This window comes from Lonchura striata, chromosome Z, assembly GCF_050655825.1.
Source record: "Lonchura striata isolate lonStrDom1 chromosome Z, ASM5065582v1, whole genome shotgun sequence".
Lineage (NCBI taxonomy): Eukaryota > Metazoa > Chordata > Aves > Passeriformes > Estrildidae > Lonchura > Lonchura striata.
Window position 1 is genome coordinate 79,925,378 of NC_140740.1, and position 19,174 is coordinate 79,944,551.

The 19,174-nt window shown below is 35.5% G+C and overlaps 1 protein-coding gene across 1 annotated transcript in view; it reads right to left on the minus strand.

Annotated features, from left to right (window-relative positions):
• Positions 1-19,174, minus strand: part of AUH (AU RNA binding methylglutaconyl-CoA hydratase) — a 109,848-nt gene that overhangs the window by 2,683 nt on the left and 87,991 nt on the right. The window contains exons 7-8 of the mRNA XM_031507278.3: positions 2,284-2,471; positions 1,359-1,409 (exon numbers count right to left, since the gene is read on the minus strand). Of these exons, the coding sequence (XP_031363138.2) occupies positions 1,359-1,409; positions 2,284-2,471 (239 nt within the window). The remainder of the gene's footprint in view (positions 1-1,358; positions 1,410-2,283; positions 2,472-19,174) is intronic.

A 19,174-nucleotide genomic window follows, 5' to 3' on the forward strand; every position in this document is an offset into this window, starting at 1 on the left:
AAAATAAACATAAATTCAAGTTCACAAGGGTTTAAAACAGAAAAATAAAGAGAACCATGTCTGTCCTACATCATCATCATCATCATCATCAATTTTTAAAACATTTAGTTTCTTTGTGAGCTGTCCTGAACAGTTTAAAAGGCTGAATTTTGGCCTCACTATTTCTCCATCTGTCTAAAACACCAAATGCTACAGAATTCACTATCTCTCCACTTGATGACTGGAAGGACTATGGCCATGTACCACAAGCAGTTTTCTAGGGGAGATAAGTTATAGCATAAGTTATCAAAGGAACCCATGAAATCTGCGCCATGGCAGTTTTGTAACAACAGCTTGGATAACAATTTGGCTTGATCGGTTTTGATACAGTAGATCTTGTCTTGGGCCTCAAGACTGAACTAGAGATGATCATTTAGAGTTCATCTAACCCTATCATCCCTAATTTTATAAACACCATTATTTAGACCTTTCAATCCACTATATCTGGTAGTCAGATAACTTAGCTTGTAGCATTTTGAACCTTGGGTATTGAAATAAATTTAAAATTCCACCATTACTTCCTGTGGAAACTTAACATACTCTGTGCAATGGCATCTGAGTTTGATTCTCAGGCCACCACTTACTGCTGTTATGTTTTGCTGAGCTCATTAGTTGCTTTTGACTTTTAAGAAAAAAAGACAAATTCATCTTCTTGGATTCAGATGCTGCACATGGGATGATCCTCTTTCCCTTGTACAAGATTGAGCCACAAGGTGCCTTGGTGCAGGGCCTAATTCTAAAAATGAACAGACCTGTTGAACTCAGCATTAAGATATGTACGCCTAAAGTAAGACATAAGTCCAGATAGGATTTTAAATGAGCTTTAGAGCTGGGTCAATAGTGTGGCAATGGAGTGGCAATCAGAATCAAACATGAAATCAGGTTTCAGGTACAATTTTAACACTAACTGCTATTAAACTATTAAAAAAAAAAAAGAGAATATGTCCTTCAGCCTTTAACTTTATTAGTTACTAAACACTAGAGCTTGACAAACTTAACAGAGTATGACTTTGATCGTTTTTCCCACCTGAGATTTGAAACACAATTTGTTCATAGTAATTTATGTTTACTTTCTTCTATTAAAATTAGCAGAGTATACACTACTCTTGAGGTTACTAAGCCTTGTTACAGAAATCAGCATCTCAGGAGTCTGAAATTTAAAAAATTACATTTCAATCTTTAGAAAGTTTTGACCAAATAGGCTTTGAAAGACAACACAATGATAAAATAAAAACAGTTCTAGAAAAAGTATTTCACCACAGTACAGCTGTTGCCAACCTGACTTCCAGCCTACTCTCATGGACAGTAGAGATCCTTACCTCCATTCCCTGATTGATAGCCAGTTTTGCAACTCTCATTGCTACTGGTCCCTAAAATGAGAGAAAGTTTATTGACATGTCATCTAAACCTGAAAGATTTGCAATTGAAGAGTCTGCAAATCAATAATCTTATATCATGACCACCTAGACTTTGGACCTTTGTTAAATTTACAGTCTATAAGTCATATACCCTAGATTTTATTATTATAGTAGACACTTGCTTATAAATTGATAGTTTAAGAAATTTTAAGAAAACGTAAAAGTATATTATTTTCTAAAAAACCTAATTATTGTGTTTGGTTTATGTTTCAAAGGTGCCGAGTGTGTCCATATTTGTCAAGCTTTATCAATTTCCAGAACCACTGCATGTTAAAATATTTACTGTACTTTTAGTTGTCTATCAAGGTGCTCAAGACACAAATAACCACCAATAAATGCCATGCTTAAGCTACAACATTTTACATTTTCAATGAAAAATTTTAGCTGTTACACTTGTGACCCAATAAACTAGTTCACTAATTATTTTCTTTTTCTGCCTCCTATGAATTTTCTACCCAAGACCTTTTGCCTCTCTTCTGAGGAGTTCCACAGCAACAAAGTAATGTATTAAAATAATTGCTATACTAAAAAATAAAACCTGTATAATTCTTTTTCTTGTTTAAAAGTTGAAAGCCAGCACATATAATGAAAACACAGACCAGATCATGGCAAGATGAGGACTGATGGAAGTTTTTTCCTTCACTATGAAATAATTACCAAATAACACCATTCAATGCATGAGAGAAAACTTCTGATTACTTGCTACATAATTACCATGGCTTTTTGATATATATTTTTGTGACAGTTCTCTTTAATAAAGCTGCTTCTTTTTCAGTGTTATTATTTGGTAAAAACTAAAAACCGAAATCAAAATAATTTGTTATACCTGAGGTAAGAATTCTCTCGCCAGAGCTAATGCTCTTCTGTACGCAGCATCCCCTGCTTCATTCTGTTCTACCACATGGCTAATCAATCCTATTGATTTTGCTTCCTCACCATCTACAATGCGTGCAGAGAAGATTAGTTCTTTTGCCAGTGACACTCCAATTGTGCGAGGTAATCTTTGTGTCCCCCCTAGAGTTTGTAAAAAGACAAAATGCAAATATTAGTTTCCCATGTATCTATGCCACAAATGTAGATGCCTTGCTCATTTTAAGTATTTTCATTTTAAATTCCATAAACAATTACACAGACATACAGAAATTCAACTAGTACAAAGTCATTATTAAGTACCTTCTTCAGTTTTTCAGACTACATCTAAATTGAAATCAATTGCACTGTTTCTTAGAAAGACATGTAAATAACTGACAATAGGTACCATTAAAAGAGATTCTGTTCTATTACAGACAAGTTACCTTACTAATATCAGCCAAAAGCTGAACAAAAACTACTTCACAGTAATTAACATAACCAAACCCTGTGTTTCTTTTTAACACTACATATTTTAATGATATAAATCACCACTTCCAAAGAATTATACTTAAAAAGAAAATATACCTTAACAAGTCCATTCTAAAATTAGCACCTTAGGGACAATATTTACATGTAAACAAAACTAAAAGCACTACTAGACAAGGTCTCTAAGAAGCCATGGTTTTGCCTTGTCTCACTCCTGTATAACTGATGCAACCTTAAAGTGTGAATACAAAAACTAGGGAAGAACAAGGACAGGTGCAGATCAGCAGAGAAAGCATCTAACTTTATAACAGTTAGCATTTCTTAGCACATTAAAAACTTCTTTGACTTATCAGCATTTTCAGAAGGTCAATAAGCAGTAACTACATTAACCAGAAATGAAGATTGCTTAGCTGGACTAACAATTAACTTTTAAGAACTAACAAACAATGAGAATGTGGGAATAATCATTATCAAAATTGAAGATGTAGATTCAAATCACTGAAGAACATGTTTATGAACTAAGACAGTGGAAATGGCCTTTATCCAGGAAAAAGGATTTTGAAAATCAAAAAATCTACCATTTTGACATGGACCCGAAACAAATACTTAATTTATACAAACAGTCTGTAAGCAAAAATTTCTTTCCAAATAGTTATTTCTGTAAGAGCATGCTGATATATTTAAATGTAAATACATGTACATATGCAAGAGGAATATTTATAGGAGTTGTTCGAAGTGGGGTGGTATAACATGTGTTCAACTAACAAAATATTTTAATTTCTACTACATAATATGGACTAAACCACTAATATTTTATTCAAACCATTCAGTTCTCTTACTTATCTTTCCTGAAAATACTTTCAATATGAGATAAATAAACTGACTGGAAACAAACTAAATGTTTTTGTGATTTAATGATTCGGCTTTCTATTAATATTTTTCTGAACCACAAGCTTCAGTGCTACTGTATTCTTTCCTGTAAAATCAGATCTGCCATTGAACACCTTATAGAATAAAAAATTGTAGATGGTTTGGAGGATTTCTGCCTTATGCCTTTCTAGAATAGTAGATGATAGCCTATAACAAAAACTGAGTTACATTTTCTATGCAAAAACTGGAGGAATGAAAAGAAAAAAATTGTAACAATTAAAATAAAATTTGTAGAAAAAAAGCATTAGTAAATGCAAATAATGTGATGTTCTCTATGATCCTGCAGTGCTTGAGAGGATTTTAGCAAGTCAGTCCTAATGGTCAAGGGCAACAGATATTGAATAAATTTTGCTAATTGTGCTAATTTCTAAAGTTAGGCCAGTGATAATGCTAGGGGTAAAATATTGCTACCAGCACAATTTGGAGACATTCTTAATAAAGGGGCAAAGGAAGGACACACATGAAAGTAAACCCACACTGGATCCCAAAAACCACTACAAACCCTGAAGCATAAGCCTTCCCTTCAGCCTTGGCTTGCCTCACGGGTGACATTCATGGAGAATGACTAAAGCTGTTTCTATCAAATTTATACCAGGCGTACATGCCAGAAAAATGTGAGCTGTGTTTTCAAGAAACTCACTGCTTCTGATACAGAGCTGTTCCACAACCACCACCCCTACCAAATATTTCTTGGGTTTTTTATTTAAACATTGAATGTCTCTTAATTTCTCACCCAAATAAGCTGTCACACTAATCAACATCTATTCTTATACACATTTTAAGCACACATTGGAACATAGCAAATGTCTACCTTATTCTCCTTAAGAATATTTTAGTCACAAATTATTCCTTTCACGGCAGCCATGGAATCTAGAAATGCATCCAGTTTGGCTTTTGATTAAAGAAAACTATTTGTCCAAATCATAAGACCTGAAACCATATGAGGCTGTATTTACTGACTCTGCATCTTCTGCTTCTTTCTTGCACGTATTCCTAGTATCTTTCTTTCTTTAATTATCTGCCCCTTCCTTTACTGTTTTATCTCTTCTATTACTGCTTTACCAGGAAATGCTGAAAACAAAGTTTCATTGAGCAACAATATTTCATAACTTTGACCAAACAATGGATATGTTGAAGCATGAAATAGTGTTTATAGATTAAAAAAAACTGTTCTTGCCAGTGTCTTACACAACAATGATTAAAGAGGAAAAAAAAAAAAAAAAAAAAAAAAAAAAAGAAAAAAAAGAGCAGACTATAGTTGTTTGGCTGCCTCCTACACTGAAAAGCCATTAAGCAGAGGAGCATACTCTTTGATTAATATTTACAGAACAGAAGCCAACAGTTCACTGCATCAATCATATATATTCAGTAGTAGGGGTAAAAGACTTGCACACACAAAAGCTATAAGACCAAATTAATCAAATGCAAACAACACACTATAATACATCCAACACACTGAAGTTGCATCCATTTATGAAGAAAAGATGGAGTATGCCACAGATAGACATTCTGTTTTGGTAATACACAAAGAACACACAGTGTCTGCCAACTATAATCAGAGCTAAAGGAAGTAACACCCAGTCTTCAAAGACGTTACTTAACCAAGGCATTTCATCTAAATGTAGTGCAGAATTTGATGGGAGAATAGTTGTTTCATCTTCACAAATTTAATGGCATGTTATTTCAAGGACTAGTGATCTGATATTACTCACTGTGCAGATAAAAGTATTTAACATACAGTTGCAATGTAAATGTATTCTTACCTGAAATGGTATAGAGTCAATGTTGTAATAATTGAAAATAGCATTTTTAGATATATTATTTCTTATTTAAAGTTTGCTTACTGTGAAAAGACACAGTAAACAAAAGACTGCTAATTTCTGGTATAAAAACTATTAAACAGTATTTTTTTAATTTAACAAATAGTTAATTTTATATGAATATTTATTTACTATGAGTAATTCATCATTTAAAAAATATGTACACAACTGGTTTGAATTAAGGAAATTACGTGATAAATGCCCAAGAGTATATCCAACAAGATGAAGCAACCAGCTTACTGGAAATAGATTCATCATTCTGGCAGAGAATATCTACAGTCAGTAGTTTCTCATAGCTGATGGCACTGTCAAAACATATTAGAAAAAACTGTGTTCTGACAAAAAAAATCCAAAATTTAATTCAGTAATAATCCTGTTTACTAAATCAAGTAAAGAGAGTGTTCCTATCCTATTCTATCCTAGCCTAGCCTAGCCTAGCCTAGCCCAGCCCAGCCCAGCCCATCCTATCCTATCCTTTGTTTGATTCACAGCAGATTAATTTAACTGACAGATTTCTAGCTTTCTTATTTTAAAGAGTACTGTGCACATCTTATATTTTATTAATAATCAGCAGTGAAACCAAAATCAATCATCCACAAACCTTCTAATTAGAAGTAAAATGTATCCTTGTGGTCTTTTTGCTGAAAACTCTAAGTAGATTTTTCACTCTTCCATCAAAACTCATAAAAATATGGAATGCAGAAATCCACTGTTTATAATAGTGAATCCTCAACAATGTAAATCCATGAAAAAGCCTAATATGGATAAAATTATTATTTTAGTATAACACTTTTCAGTCATATTATGTCCTATATTAAAAGTCTCTGTTACAAACATAGCTTCCACTTTTAAAATACCTGCCATCTGTTGCTAAGTTAAGAAGTTTCCAAAATACAAAACATGCTAAAGGTCTAAACACTGTACCTAGATAACATTTAACACAAATTTTCCAACAGACTATTTCCAAGACTAAGTCTCGACCCTGAGAAGTTGTATATGCTTTAGTTAATTTAAATCCAGGTATAAATATTTATGGGCTCAGGCATCCCCAATTTTGTCTCAGAAGAAAACATGAAGAGCCCTTCTCCAGCACAAACCAGAGAACCAACTCACAACCAAAACTAGCTTAGACTCGGAAAGACTTCCATAAAGATGCAAAAAGATGACAGGGTGAAAACATGATGGAGAAGAAAAGAAACAAAACACTATTTCTGTAAGATGAAAAAACCCACTGAAATGAGAAAGAGCAGGCAGTAGGTAAGGCCACTCTTATATATGGCCATGTAGCTGTTGCTTGGAAAAAGACTGGAGATCTGAGAAAAGACTGAGACAGTGGCCTGAGGTTGACTCAGAGGTTGCACCAGGGTCTGTAATGACTAAGGAAAGAAGTTTTTTGAGCAAAATTTCATAGTAGGTTGCCCAAAGGGCTCACACAAATCTGGCTCATCGGTCAGGCCAAAGAAAGCTCCACATGCATGTCAGACACAATCTCCCCTAGCTGAGGTCCAAGAGGCAGGACAACTTGCTGTCTATGCCAGCCTGGCTGTGGCAAACCCCATCTCCAAAACAGCCCACTTAATTTGCAAATCAGTCCCTAGCTTTTACAAACCGTTCTATTTATCTGCATCTGTGGATTGATTTATTTAAAAACCTATCTGAAAAATACCTACACCAAGCCACCATGCGTGGGTGGCTTGAGGATGACATCTTAAATCAGAAGAATGCAGTACTTGGCTTGAAGATGCATGAATGCTTAAGATGCATGAGAGGAAGTGTAAATACACTTTAAGAATTCACTAGCAGTTAAACAATTACAGCTTTTCTACTGAAAGATGAAATGGTCCATGTAAATTAGAAAAACTAATTTATTTTCAAAATAAGTAATTGTAGATTGAGAAAATAGAAGATGTTTCCTAGCAGATGGCTGCATACATGAAATGGATGGAACCGAAGAAATGCATCTGGAACCCAAACTTTATAAAAAGGACTCCACTTCAAAAGGTATTCTGCACCTGGCATAAGGAGCTCACTCCACATTTCACTCACAAACATGGTACAAACAACTCCACTGTCAGATAAAACACTGTTTGAGAAGCACAGATCTGTGTTATTCCCCATGGACTCCCAGGGCTTGCGGCTCCGAGCAAAGCTAATACACACGTTGACAATATTATTTGGTTTTAAACTGAAATTATTTGAGGGAAAAAAAAAAAACAGAAATGCCAAAGACTGCTCATCTACTTATTAACTTTTACTTAAGTGTACACAAGTGCAACAAGCATGAGCACACAGTAAGACCGTGTGCCTTCCTGTTACTCCATATAGGAGCTTGGTATTTTGTTTGATGATGCAATCAGTCACCTTAAACAAAATTCAAAAGTAGAAACACATTAAAACGTAAGTCTTCTTGCTGCAGATAGATATTAATGGCCCATAAGAAGGCATTTTCCAGTTTCAAAATTACACCCACAGATTTATGAAGTCATTACTCAGCTGTAACAACAGGTAGGAGGTTTAGACCAGTGCTGCACTGTATGATTGTACTTCATAAATCATATGGGATTAATGTGTAATATTAAGTAAGAACTTTTATTTAACTTGTATTTTAAACAAATAATTTAACTAGTCCATATTCTCATACTTTGCAATTGACTATGATGGCTCAACTTCTTTTAATATAAAAATCAAGACAAGAAAGAAACAGATGAGAAAACTTTCATCTCTACCTACAGCAAGTGAAAGAGAAAAATCAATTACCATGGTAGTATCCTATTTTACTTATATTTTTAATGAGATCGCAGTCTTAAGTGGGTCAATTACTATAGTTTCCAGTGGATGGAACTGGAATGAATAAACAACAAGCAAAGCAAAAAGCAGACTAATAAATCTAATAAGTCTTCACTGCTTTAAAGCAAGTGACTTGAATGTTTTCTTCACTTGAGTGCTCTCCTTACAGACGTCTACCATTTTATTCTTCCACATAGTAAAGAAATCACCTAAACTGCCCAACCAATTCCTATTTCTGAACTCTATTCTTTCTCCCATCCTGACTACTATTAAATTAATCTGCTTTTATCTCTTCCAGAATAAAGGGTTTTTAAGAATTGATGTCTGAAATTATTCATCCCTGAAATTCTGTGACTTGAGGAACACTACAGAAGGAAGAATTGGTAGCTAATACAATTTAAGCTCAGGGAAAATGGCAAAATCAATGAGATAGCAGGAGGACACAATCTCACCTTGTTCAGCTACCAAATCCCAAGAAGGCAGAGCACTCTTACTGATAAATAAATGCAAAATTAACTTGTACATACAAAGCACATTTTTCATCTTCAGTTAAATGTACTCCCAGCAGAGGAAGCATACACTACAGCTACACTGCAGTAACCTAGTACTTAGGCTATATCCTAATATCTACAACAATTTGGGGGTGGCTTTGAAAACAGAGATTCTACAAAAAAATGGCCAAATCCTTCAATACTGGCATGCATCAATATAGCAATATACAATGCAAAAGGAAACTCTTCCATAAATTGGAATATGAGATACATTAGTGTCAACATTTCAGTTTAAAGCCAGTTCCTGTGCAATAGAGGACCTACTCCAATAAGCACAAACTGGTATTGTAACACTTTATTGTCTGGGACTACTCAAACATTTTTCCTGAACTTCAGCTCTTCCATCACCTTCTTCATATTTTTTAATTATTGAAAAAAAAAACATAAATCAATATGTGAGAGGAAATCAACAGAGACTAAATAAGCAGTTATTCTGAGTCATCATCTGTCAGATGGTTACAATACTTCAGGAATTAAATACATTAAGAGAATACCTTCTATGTTCCTCTTGCCTGCTGCTGTGACATAGCAATATAGGACACATGTAAGTCCCTGATTTTAGCATGAAATGCAATATGTGCAAGTCTTTCCCCCACTGATGAAAGAAACTAGTGCTAATTATATTCTTCTGTCACCCAGTCAAGCACACAAGTTGGATTTAATGGACCTTTATATTTTTAAGGATCAACAAATATATAAAAAATATAAATATAAATATATTTTTTATATTAAATGGATCTTTATAGTTTTAAGGATCAACAAATTAGACACTAATATTGCTTTCCTTACATCCTACATCCAAATTCCATGAAGAAAGACATTAGGAGCTATATAGGCATGAGGTAATGAAGAAATGAATCCATATCAACAGCAAGAGCTAGAATAGCTGACCTGCATCTGTGGGGCCCTGCACTGCAATTATTAAAAAACTTACAAAAATATTTTAATTACCATAAGTCATTAAGAATAGTTTGTATAAAAAGCACAAAGGTTCAACTATATAGGGAACATCACTCATTTCTGACTAGCTGGCTTCAGGCAGGAGTGTTCTGAAGTGAGCAGAGCCCACTGCTGAACACTTTGTGCTTCTACTTGTGGCTGCAGCCCAGCTACTGGCTCCCCGTTTCTGGATCGCTCAGGGCACTCCAGATCTTTTGACCCTTCTCTGGAAGAAATCGATCTGCTTGACTAAAGATTCAGTGCTAGAGCTCTCCCAAATCCTCAGCAGGTTAGGAACATTTTACTGGAGCCTGGAGACATCAAAAGCTCTATTACTGCCTAAGTCCTTCAAAGAACACATGGCATTTGAGAAGGAAACTAAAATTTTTTTAAAAAAATCCTTAAATAAAGGACACTTTTCTCTTGAAATCTGAAGAGAATCATGGAATCTTTAAGAAAAAAAAAAAGAAGAAAAAAAAAAAGACAAGCCTGCAAGGCCAGAAATTTGATGAGCAAGCATGAACCCACATCACCTTCTTGGCCTCAGTCTCTTTTCTCTTTCTTTCTCAGATAAAATGGAAATTTTTAACAGACTTACTACTTTTGTTTCATTCTAAGCCTGTGTTTCACCCTAGTTACTGCCAGCCTTCTTCCCTACCCAGACTCAGTTGTAACATTTATTCTTCTTGGAAGTAGACCACTGAAACAGCTCAGAAACTGAAAGCATTTATCACACCTCCATTTTTAATCCTAGCCAAACAGGATTGTATCTTACATGCACATGTAATTGAAGGTCATACAAAGAGCTGTAGGTGTTTTGTGGAGCCATCTGGTGAAATACCAAAAGATAAGCTTGCAGTGTGTCAGCATGCCTTTTTATGTTACAAAACATAAATATGATTTGAGACAGTCTACTTAGCTCTCTCAGTCTCTCTCTTCTATTTCCTTGTCATATGTGTCTATTTCTTTAGGTGTTTTTAAGATTCTAAAACAACATTTCTGGTGAAACAACAAAAAAAATTATCTGAAACAAAACATTATAGTTTTACAACTTGTTTTCAGTTGTTAATTAAGGGCAGGCATTGAATTGAACTCTCTGAATGTTAATAGTCCTACATACACCTGAAAAAAACTTACTAAAGTGAATTTATCTCTTCCTTCTAGCCTTTTGCTTGTATTCATGCCATGTACTAATTCATACCATGGAGAACTTGTGTGAAAGAAAATCCTGGTTGTTTGAACAGACAAAAATAAAATATAAGAAATAAAAAGGAGGCCGTTAATGCGACAGTCATCTTACATGGCACTCACACTGAGTGTGTGGAATATCCTTGAACAGAAGCAATTTTAATTGTTTTCCACAGATTATTCTCCAGCCCTGGAGAATTTATATCCTCTCTTTATTGGTTCATTACAGAACAGAGGGCAAGGTGCAGCTGTGAGCTCAGGCTGTTTGAATTCCACAATCTCACCCACCTTTGACTAAACACAGTCATGACCCCCTACAAGACTCTGGCTTAGGTCCCTAAATACAAGAGCAATGGTGTTTTCTTGCTAACACAAGAAACAACTACTTCCCACTCAAAAATTAAGAAACATTTTCTGCAAATATAAATTACATAGAGCTGATGCTCAAGGCACACAGAAAGGAAGGCAGGGTATGGGGTGAAAGACATTTTTGAAGAAAATAACACTGGGAAATTGAGGGTAGAGAGTAAGCCTGAAATTGAAGGGAGTTAGAACAGATGACTGTAATAGGAAGAAAAATTTTCAGTGATCCTGTACAGAGCTTCTAAATGTCTCCTTTTTGTGAAAGATCATCACTCTATTTCCTAGAAACTAGGCAAATAAGGGCTTCCTTTAGCTTGGTTGTTTTCTAGAAATGTCTATAAAAAATTCTTAGAACCATCTAAATTCCCTCTGGCCAATAAATATGTCTCATCATTCTGCATAGTCAAGGAAGCCAAGAAGATATGAGAACCACATAAGGCCCAAGACAAGAGAAGAATTTCACTCTATTCATAATGAACTAAGAAACTCTCTCTGTCAGGTATTCTTCATATTAGTATATTGAACTAAAAGGTTAAAATTAAACTAACTTTCATCCTTTTTAGTTTAGATAAACCAAGTTTCAATGTAGTAATTAATATTTCCTAATGCTCAGATGCAAAATAATATCAAAATGTGCACCAGTCTAGGCTTCTGAGAGACTGAATTCTTAAAACACTCATGTCTATGTCAAGTACATTGCACTCTGTTCCAGTTTTCTTTAGAGTTTCACAAAACTGCCAGAGCAAGAATTAGCGTAGAATTACTCAAGAGAAAACTTAGATTAACTTAGTCATCTGATTAACACTGTCTTCCCAGATCTCAATTTCTTATTAAAATATAAATAATATTAATATAGAGTTGTTTATGCAAAGTTACAAAGGATTAACAGCTTTTTTTTTTATGATGAAAAATGGAGGTAAAGAAGGAAGGACAGGAATCTACTATTTCTGGAATTCAGAGATTTGCAATAGTTGGCTCAAAAGAAATCTCCAGAGCCAGAAAGGTCCTGTGAAATAATTAAGGAAACAGTTCTCCATAAATCATTTTGTTCAGCTTGTTTTGTGGTGAACTAACTTGTGCAGCTGTTCTTCTGAGGCAGACTATACAATTGCCATTTCATTTGTTGAATTTTCTGTGTACTGAAGAAAAATGCCAGACATAAGAGTGAATTCATTAGGAGTTTGGAAACTATTTTTCTTTCTCATATAATACAGTCATAAATGAACATGAAATGGAAATAATTAGATTCTGTACCCTTATTCAGTAATGACAGATCTCCAGATAAGTAAACTACTCAATTAAAACAGAGCCACAAAATTCATACTAATATAAAAGATGTATTTTTAATTTCCTTCAAATTTAACATTGACCATAAGTAGATGAAATGTAGTGTTTTGTCTTATGTTGGCCTGACACATTGATAAGACTTACTTCATCAATCAGTCATCAATCCTTTGGCAGCTAAAAATAGGGCCAAAACAAACTAGAAAGCTGTGCTCCCATATCAGAGATGTCAGATGTTTCATTATATCTTTACATTTCCTAGCTGAGAGATCAGGAGATGGCTTAGCTGTGTTTTCCAAGTACCCTTCAGTGTTCAATAATGCCATGATGGCAACCATACAATATAATTAAAATATTTCTCAACAATTGCATTTTATCTGTTACAGGATAAATTATGCATAACTGCATTTTGTATGAGTATCCTAAATTCAGTTACTGTACCTCTGAAACACATACATTTGATTATCTTCTAAGCTTAATCAGGTGGTTTTGTTTATTCATTTTAGTATATAAAAAAGATTATCACTTTTGATCTTCTGTTCCTCAAAACCCTTAAGTACATATAATGTAATAAAAACAAAAGTTTAGCCTAATATTTTCTATCTTCTATGCTGCAACAGAAAATGTCCACTTGTAATATTCATAAATGAGTAGTTGAGAGGGTTGCTATTTTTAGGTATTTATTGACACAAAAAAGTGTTAAAGCTTGTATGCTCTAACAAAAGCTTTTTTCCTCCCCATTTCCTCCCCCTCATTAAAAGCTCATACTCTTACAGCTCCCTACATGAAAATACATGCATTTCTTTTCGCTAAATTTTAGAATTCAAACCAACTGCTCTAGAAGTATAAAATAGGTTTAATATTTTCAGTTTGCTCTAACACATTATATCCATATCTGTGAACAAGGGAAGTGAGATACATCAGAATCTGTTTTGCAGCCTCTGTGATTATGACTAATCCAAGTCCGGTAATCACTGTGTAAAGGCTAAATTGGCTTTTCTAAAAGCAGAAGGGTGGAACCTAATATGATATGTTACAGCAGATGTGTGGAAGTTTTAAGTTTACAAATCTGATTACACCTGTTAAAATTTACAAACTACCCAGCAGAATACCTCAGTGCATCACAAATTGACTAATGTGAGTTTATTTAGAAAAAGTGAAGATTAATATTTTTGTTGCCCACTTAAAATTTTGTCTAAAAAGTCAGGACAATTAGGGGATGAAAGAAGCTGTTTGCTGGATTTTTACCTTGCTAACAAAACAAAGCTGTTTATACTTCTTCACAGAAGTTTTGGGAAAAGCAAACTTCTTATCATCACCACAGTACAATTTCCTCACAGATACTACTGAAATCTATTTCCATAACATTCCTGTAGGATGAAGCATTATCACCTTCATGTACTTTTTATATAGAGAAATGAGTAATTGTTTTCCCAGACCTAGGCTAAAAAATGTAAAGAAAAAGGGCATGATGTTAATTTTACATAAGCAGGAAATAAAATATACAACATACTGAGTATTAGAAGATCAAAGGAGAAACATCTACTTTATGAAGGAAGGGGTCAGTGAAAAAATGTGTCATGTTTCATAATGCTTATGCATAAAGGACATAATTTCAGTCAAAAGGCATTACAGTGACAGTTGAACTTATTACAGTTTCTCCAACTATCATTAGAAAATGTGAATTTACCAGTAATTAGAGTGAGTATTCAGACATATTTTACTTTGAGCAGAACACAGGTGGTTTTTCTGCAAAATCTGCTCTGTTTCCTATCAGTTAATGTGTGTAACTCATTTAAGTTCACCAGACTCTTCACTCTGAGGAAGCTTAGCCAAGATGACTGTCTGGTCCCACACTGAAGCATCGGCGAGACTGCAGCTCTGCAGTGGACTGACCAAGATAAATATGTTAGGTTTAAGAAGAAAAAAGTACTAGGCAACCTGGACAGGTGACTGAAGTACACCAAACTCTGGCCAAAGGCCATTAGTCAAAGGAGAAAGCTGGCCAAGAAGCCTGGCAGTTCTTCAAGGCTCTCCAAGTGGAGGGCTTCTACATAAGCAGCTCCAAGCAGCTCCATTTAAAATAATTTTGAGGCTTTAGATGTGGTGAGGAAAATCTATGTATGAAGTAGAAAGGTTGCATAAACAGCTAGCCAAAAGTCACAGACTTATTACAATTAATTTCTTACCTTTTAATTCATTTGCTTCTTACTGATTCCTGCCTTAGCTTAATGCGTCAAAAATTTTCTTATTTCCTTCTGCCATACTAGCTACCATTCTTAGGCTGTTCAGTTGTCTTTATAATTCACCACAAAAAAAAAAAAAAATTGGTTCAGTGCATTATACAAAGCTTTGTTTCTCTCCAGGAATTACTGTCCATTTTGTCTCACCGATCTCAGATTTAATTATGAGATCAACTTTCCCTTGTAAATTTAGCAGGTTAAAGTTGAAGGTTAATAACTTTCCTGAGTTCTGCCGATTTGTAAGAAATGGGCTGAGACAGCATTTCGCACCCTACTGCTCAAACTCTGGAGGTGAATATGAAACCTGTATATGGGGATCAGGTAACAGTAAGAGAGTCTGCAAAAGAGTAGATGTTAATTATCTCTGGCAGGAGGAGAAATAGCTAAATACTACTTGGTTCAATTTTCTAGTACCCCCCGCAGGTTAATACAAAGGAGTAGCATTTGGCTTCAAAGTGAATGGCATATATATCCTGCCTAATTAAAATGAAAATAAGACCAAAGGCCTTTTATGTTGTTATTAATATTTAATAAAATATTTCTAGGCTTCTGTGTGAAGAAATACCAAAGGGAGTTCTGACTGTATTTCACCCATCTCCTCAATTTAAGGAAATGATAGTATCTTTTCCACAACAGCATAATCCCTAGTATTATTGCTGGGACTACACTTAATAGTCTTTCTTGTTTTCAGTTTCCTTGCATACATATCAAGTTATCCAGACTACTCACACTATACTGGTCAAAGAGATAACATCGACAGTTCATTTAATTTAGTTACTTCAAGTGTAAACTAATCTTTCTAAGATAAATTCAGGATTCAAAAATAAATATGGAATTCTGTGAGTTCTCTGAACTAAGGTGCTATATTTTTCATTTCTTATTGCATTGTCTAACAATCTTGCACTTTCTACTATTGTGCAATCAATTTTCATTTCACACCCATATTAATTTCCTTTGTATGAAATAATACTGGAGGCAGATTATTACAGATCTCATTTTTTGTAAGTGCTAAAAAAGTTAAAATCCATTTAAAAGTTAACACTTAATATAAAGAATCTTAGTGATATGATGCATTTATAACTCTATTTCAGGCAGTGCTGGTAGCATTGCCTTTATTATTATAATATAAAATTTCCCAATGACAAATATTATTTTTATTTAAGCATAATCTCTCAAGTTTTTTAAAAGTTCTTCCCTTCATTAGTACTATAAAGAATCTAGCAATCAGTTCATATTGCTAGACTGGTGACAGGTTCTCCTAATTCAGCAAAAAATGTTCAGCTGCACCTAAGAATGAAACTCATAGGAAAATGTGACTTGCTCAAAACAGAAAGGAAATAAAGAAAAGGAAAGGGAAGGAAAAGAAAAAGGAGGGGAAGGGAGGGGAGGGAAAAGAAAGCCTTGTTTTGAGTCACTGTAACATTTTTACATTGGAATACAGAGTTAAATTTGGCTTGACTTTGGTAGCAGTGTCATTTGCAAGCAGAACAATATATGTGAGAAACTTTCAGTCTACAAAAATTTCTCATTATGCGCTGCCCCAGTATATACACCCATGAAATGAAAGAATATATAAAGAATTATGAGCTGGCTTAAAACTTTACAAGCTATATTGTACAGTTTTGTGCAAAATTGCATGTAAGTAGCTAAGTTTTGGGTGCTTCAGTTTTCAGTCTTTGCCAAAATGCATTTTACATATGTCTGTATAATCTTCAAGACATTGTACCTGTTGCTGTTTTTTCAGAATCTGTATGAGGAACCATGTCATCCTGTTCTTTTGAAAGTTTTAAAGTTCTTGTAGAAGTTTTCTATGCCTTCTGATGTTTATTTATTTCTACTGGAGTTTCTCATGCACTGTCATGTAAATAATTATTATTTTGCATTATTCTTTGTGAGAGAACTGGTAGACTGTTGGTTTGACCAGTGTAGTTGGGGAGGTGGCAATTACATCCTCCAATCCACTGCCACTTTTAGAATTCTATATATTGTGAGGTCAGAAATAAAGTTCCCGCCTTCTGCTTCCTTTTGTTCTTTTGATCTTAGCGTGCGTGTGTGAGTTATTTCATGTTGTAGTGCAACAGAACATATAAAGCAGGCTTTTTGAGGAGCCATATAAGGCATATTATCTTCAGCTGCAAGGTCCTGGATTTCTCTGCTGCTACAAGGGAATAGTAAAATTTTCCTACATCAACACTGAATGCCATGTAGAGCACAGTACATACTGCAGTTGGGATTGCTGATGACAGAAGAGTAATATAACCTGCAGGATGACTGTATAGAAGCATTCAAAAATACCCGTTTGATTTATATTGAACTAAGGAAATTCAAAGTTAATCAAATAAAGCAAGTTAAGTCCATTCTAAGAGAGCTTAAGTAATACTTAAAACAAATAAATTTGGAAGTGACTCCCCTCTTCCAGCATACATAAATCTTCAAAAAACACTAGCTCCATTCACAGCTCCATAAGGGATTGCATTTTAGCAGGCACAATCATCTCTGGCACATTCCCATCCAAATGTGTCCATCTGGACACTCTGTGCCCTGCTCTTTTCCCATTTCCTTGCTGAGTTACCAGGCCCAGTCCCCTCTTCAGTGCTGTGGCTGTTTAACTCCCTCAGCTTTTCTCTCCCTCAGCTACTAGTTCCTTAAAACCTTGTCCTTTAAGTTCCAGGATCACTTACCAATTTTTTCCTCCTAAAAAAGCTAATGTAACTCCCCCCAAAATCCCATTTCTTCTCCAATGTGGCTTCCTGTTGAAGTAGTTTCCTCCTAAAAGGGTCCTGAGCTGTGTCTCCCTTCCATACAGTCACTAGAAGCTGTGAATATCCCCTGGGATGCTCTGCATTCATCCATACACTGTAATATGGTGGGCATTGCAAAAGGGTAACCAAGAGCACAGGCAAAAGCCTAAGAATTCTGCCCTGGCACTTGACTTCAGCATCTCAATGCAAGGAAAATAATGCTCAGGTCTGGACAGAAACAAATAAATGTCATTGGGAAGCAGCAGACAAATAAATAGTATGTGAAGACTCAATATTTTTGCTTCAGTCTTCAGTGACAGCCTCTTTTCCCACACCTCTGAAGTGGACACACCACAAGAAAAGAACTTTGAATCAAAGTTCCTCCACTGTAAGAGATCAGGTTCATGATCACCTGAGGAACCTGAACCTATATGTAAATCTGTGGGACCTTATGAAATGCTTTACAGAGTCCAGAGGCAATTGGCTGATGAGACCCTGAGATCAGTTGGTCAGAGCCTGGTGCTAGTAACACCAAGATTGTGAGTTCGATCCTTATATGGGCCATTCACTTAAAAGTTGGTCTTGATGATCCTAGTGGGTCCCTTTCAACTCAGAATATTCTGTAATTCTCTAATACTGTAGTTGCCAAACCACTCTCCACGGTATTTGAAAAGTCATGTCATTCAGGTGAAGTCCCAGGTGGGTGGGAAAAGGGGAAACAATGCACCTATTGGGGAAGTAGGGACCCAACAGTCTCACTTCTACTCCTGAGAGGGTCATGGAATGGATTCTTCTAAAAGCTCTGAAGTACATGTGGAACAGGAAGGTGATTCAAGGCAGCCAGTACAGCTTCATTAAAAGTAAGTCCTGCCTGACAAACCCAGTGGCCTTGAATGATGGAAGTACTCGGTCAGTGGACAAAGAAAGCTATCATTTATCTGGACTTATGTAAAGAATTTGACACACTCCCCTTTAACATCTTTCTCCCTAAACTGAGGAGATGAATTTGATGGGTGAACTGTTTGGTGGATGACGAATTGGTTGGACAGTCATATCCTGAGAACACTGGCTAACATCAACGTCCAGATAGACATCAGTGAAAACTGATGTTCTTCAGGGGGTCTGTATTGGGACCAGTGCTGTTTATTATCTTCAGCAATGACACAGACATCAGGATCAAGAGCACACTCAGAAAATACACAGATGACACCAAGCTGAGTGGTAATGTTGACACACCTGAAGGTGCCATCCAGGATGTCATCCAGAGGGACCTAGACAAGCTCAAGAACTGGACTTATGGGAATCTCATGATGTTTAACAAGACCAAGTGCAAGGTGCTGCAACTGGCCTACAGAGACCCCTGGTCAGGCTGGGGATGAGCAGATGGAGAGCAGCCCTGTGAGAAGGATTTGGGGGTGCTGTGGGTGAGAGGCTGGACATGACCCAGCCATGGGCACTCCCAGCCCAGAGAGCCAAAGGTGTCCTGGGCTGCATCCAAAGCAGTGTGGGCAGCAGGGGAGGGAGGGGATTCTG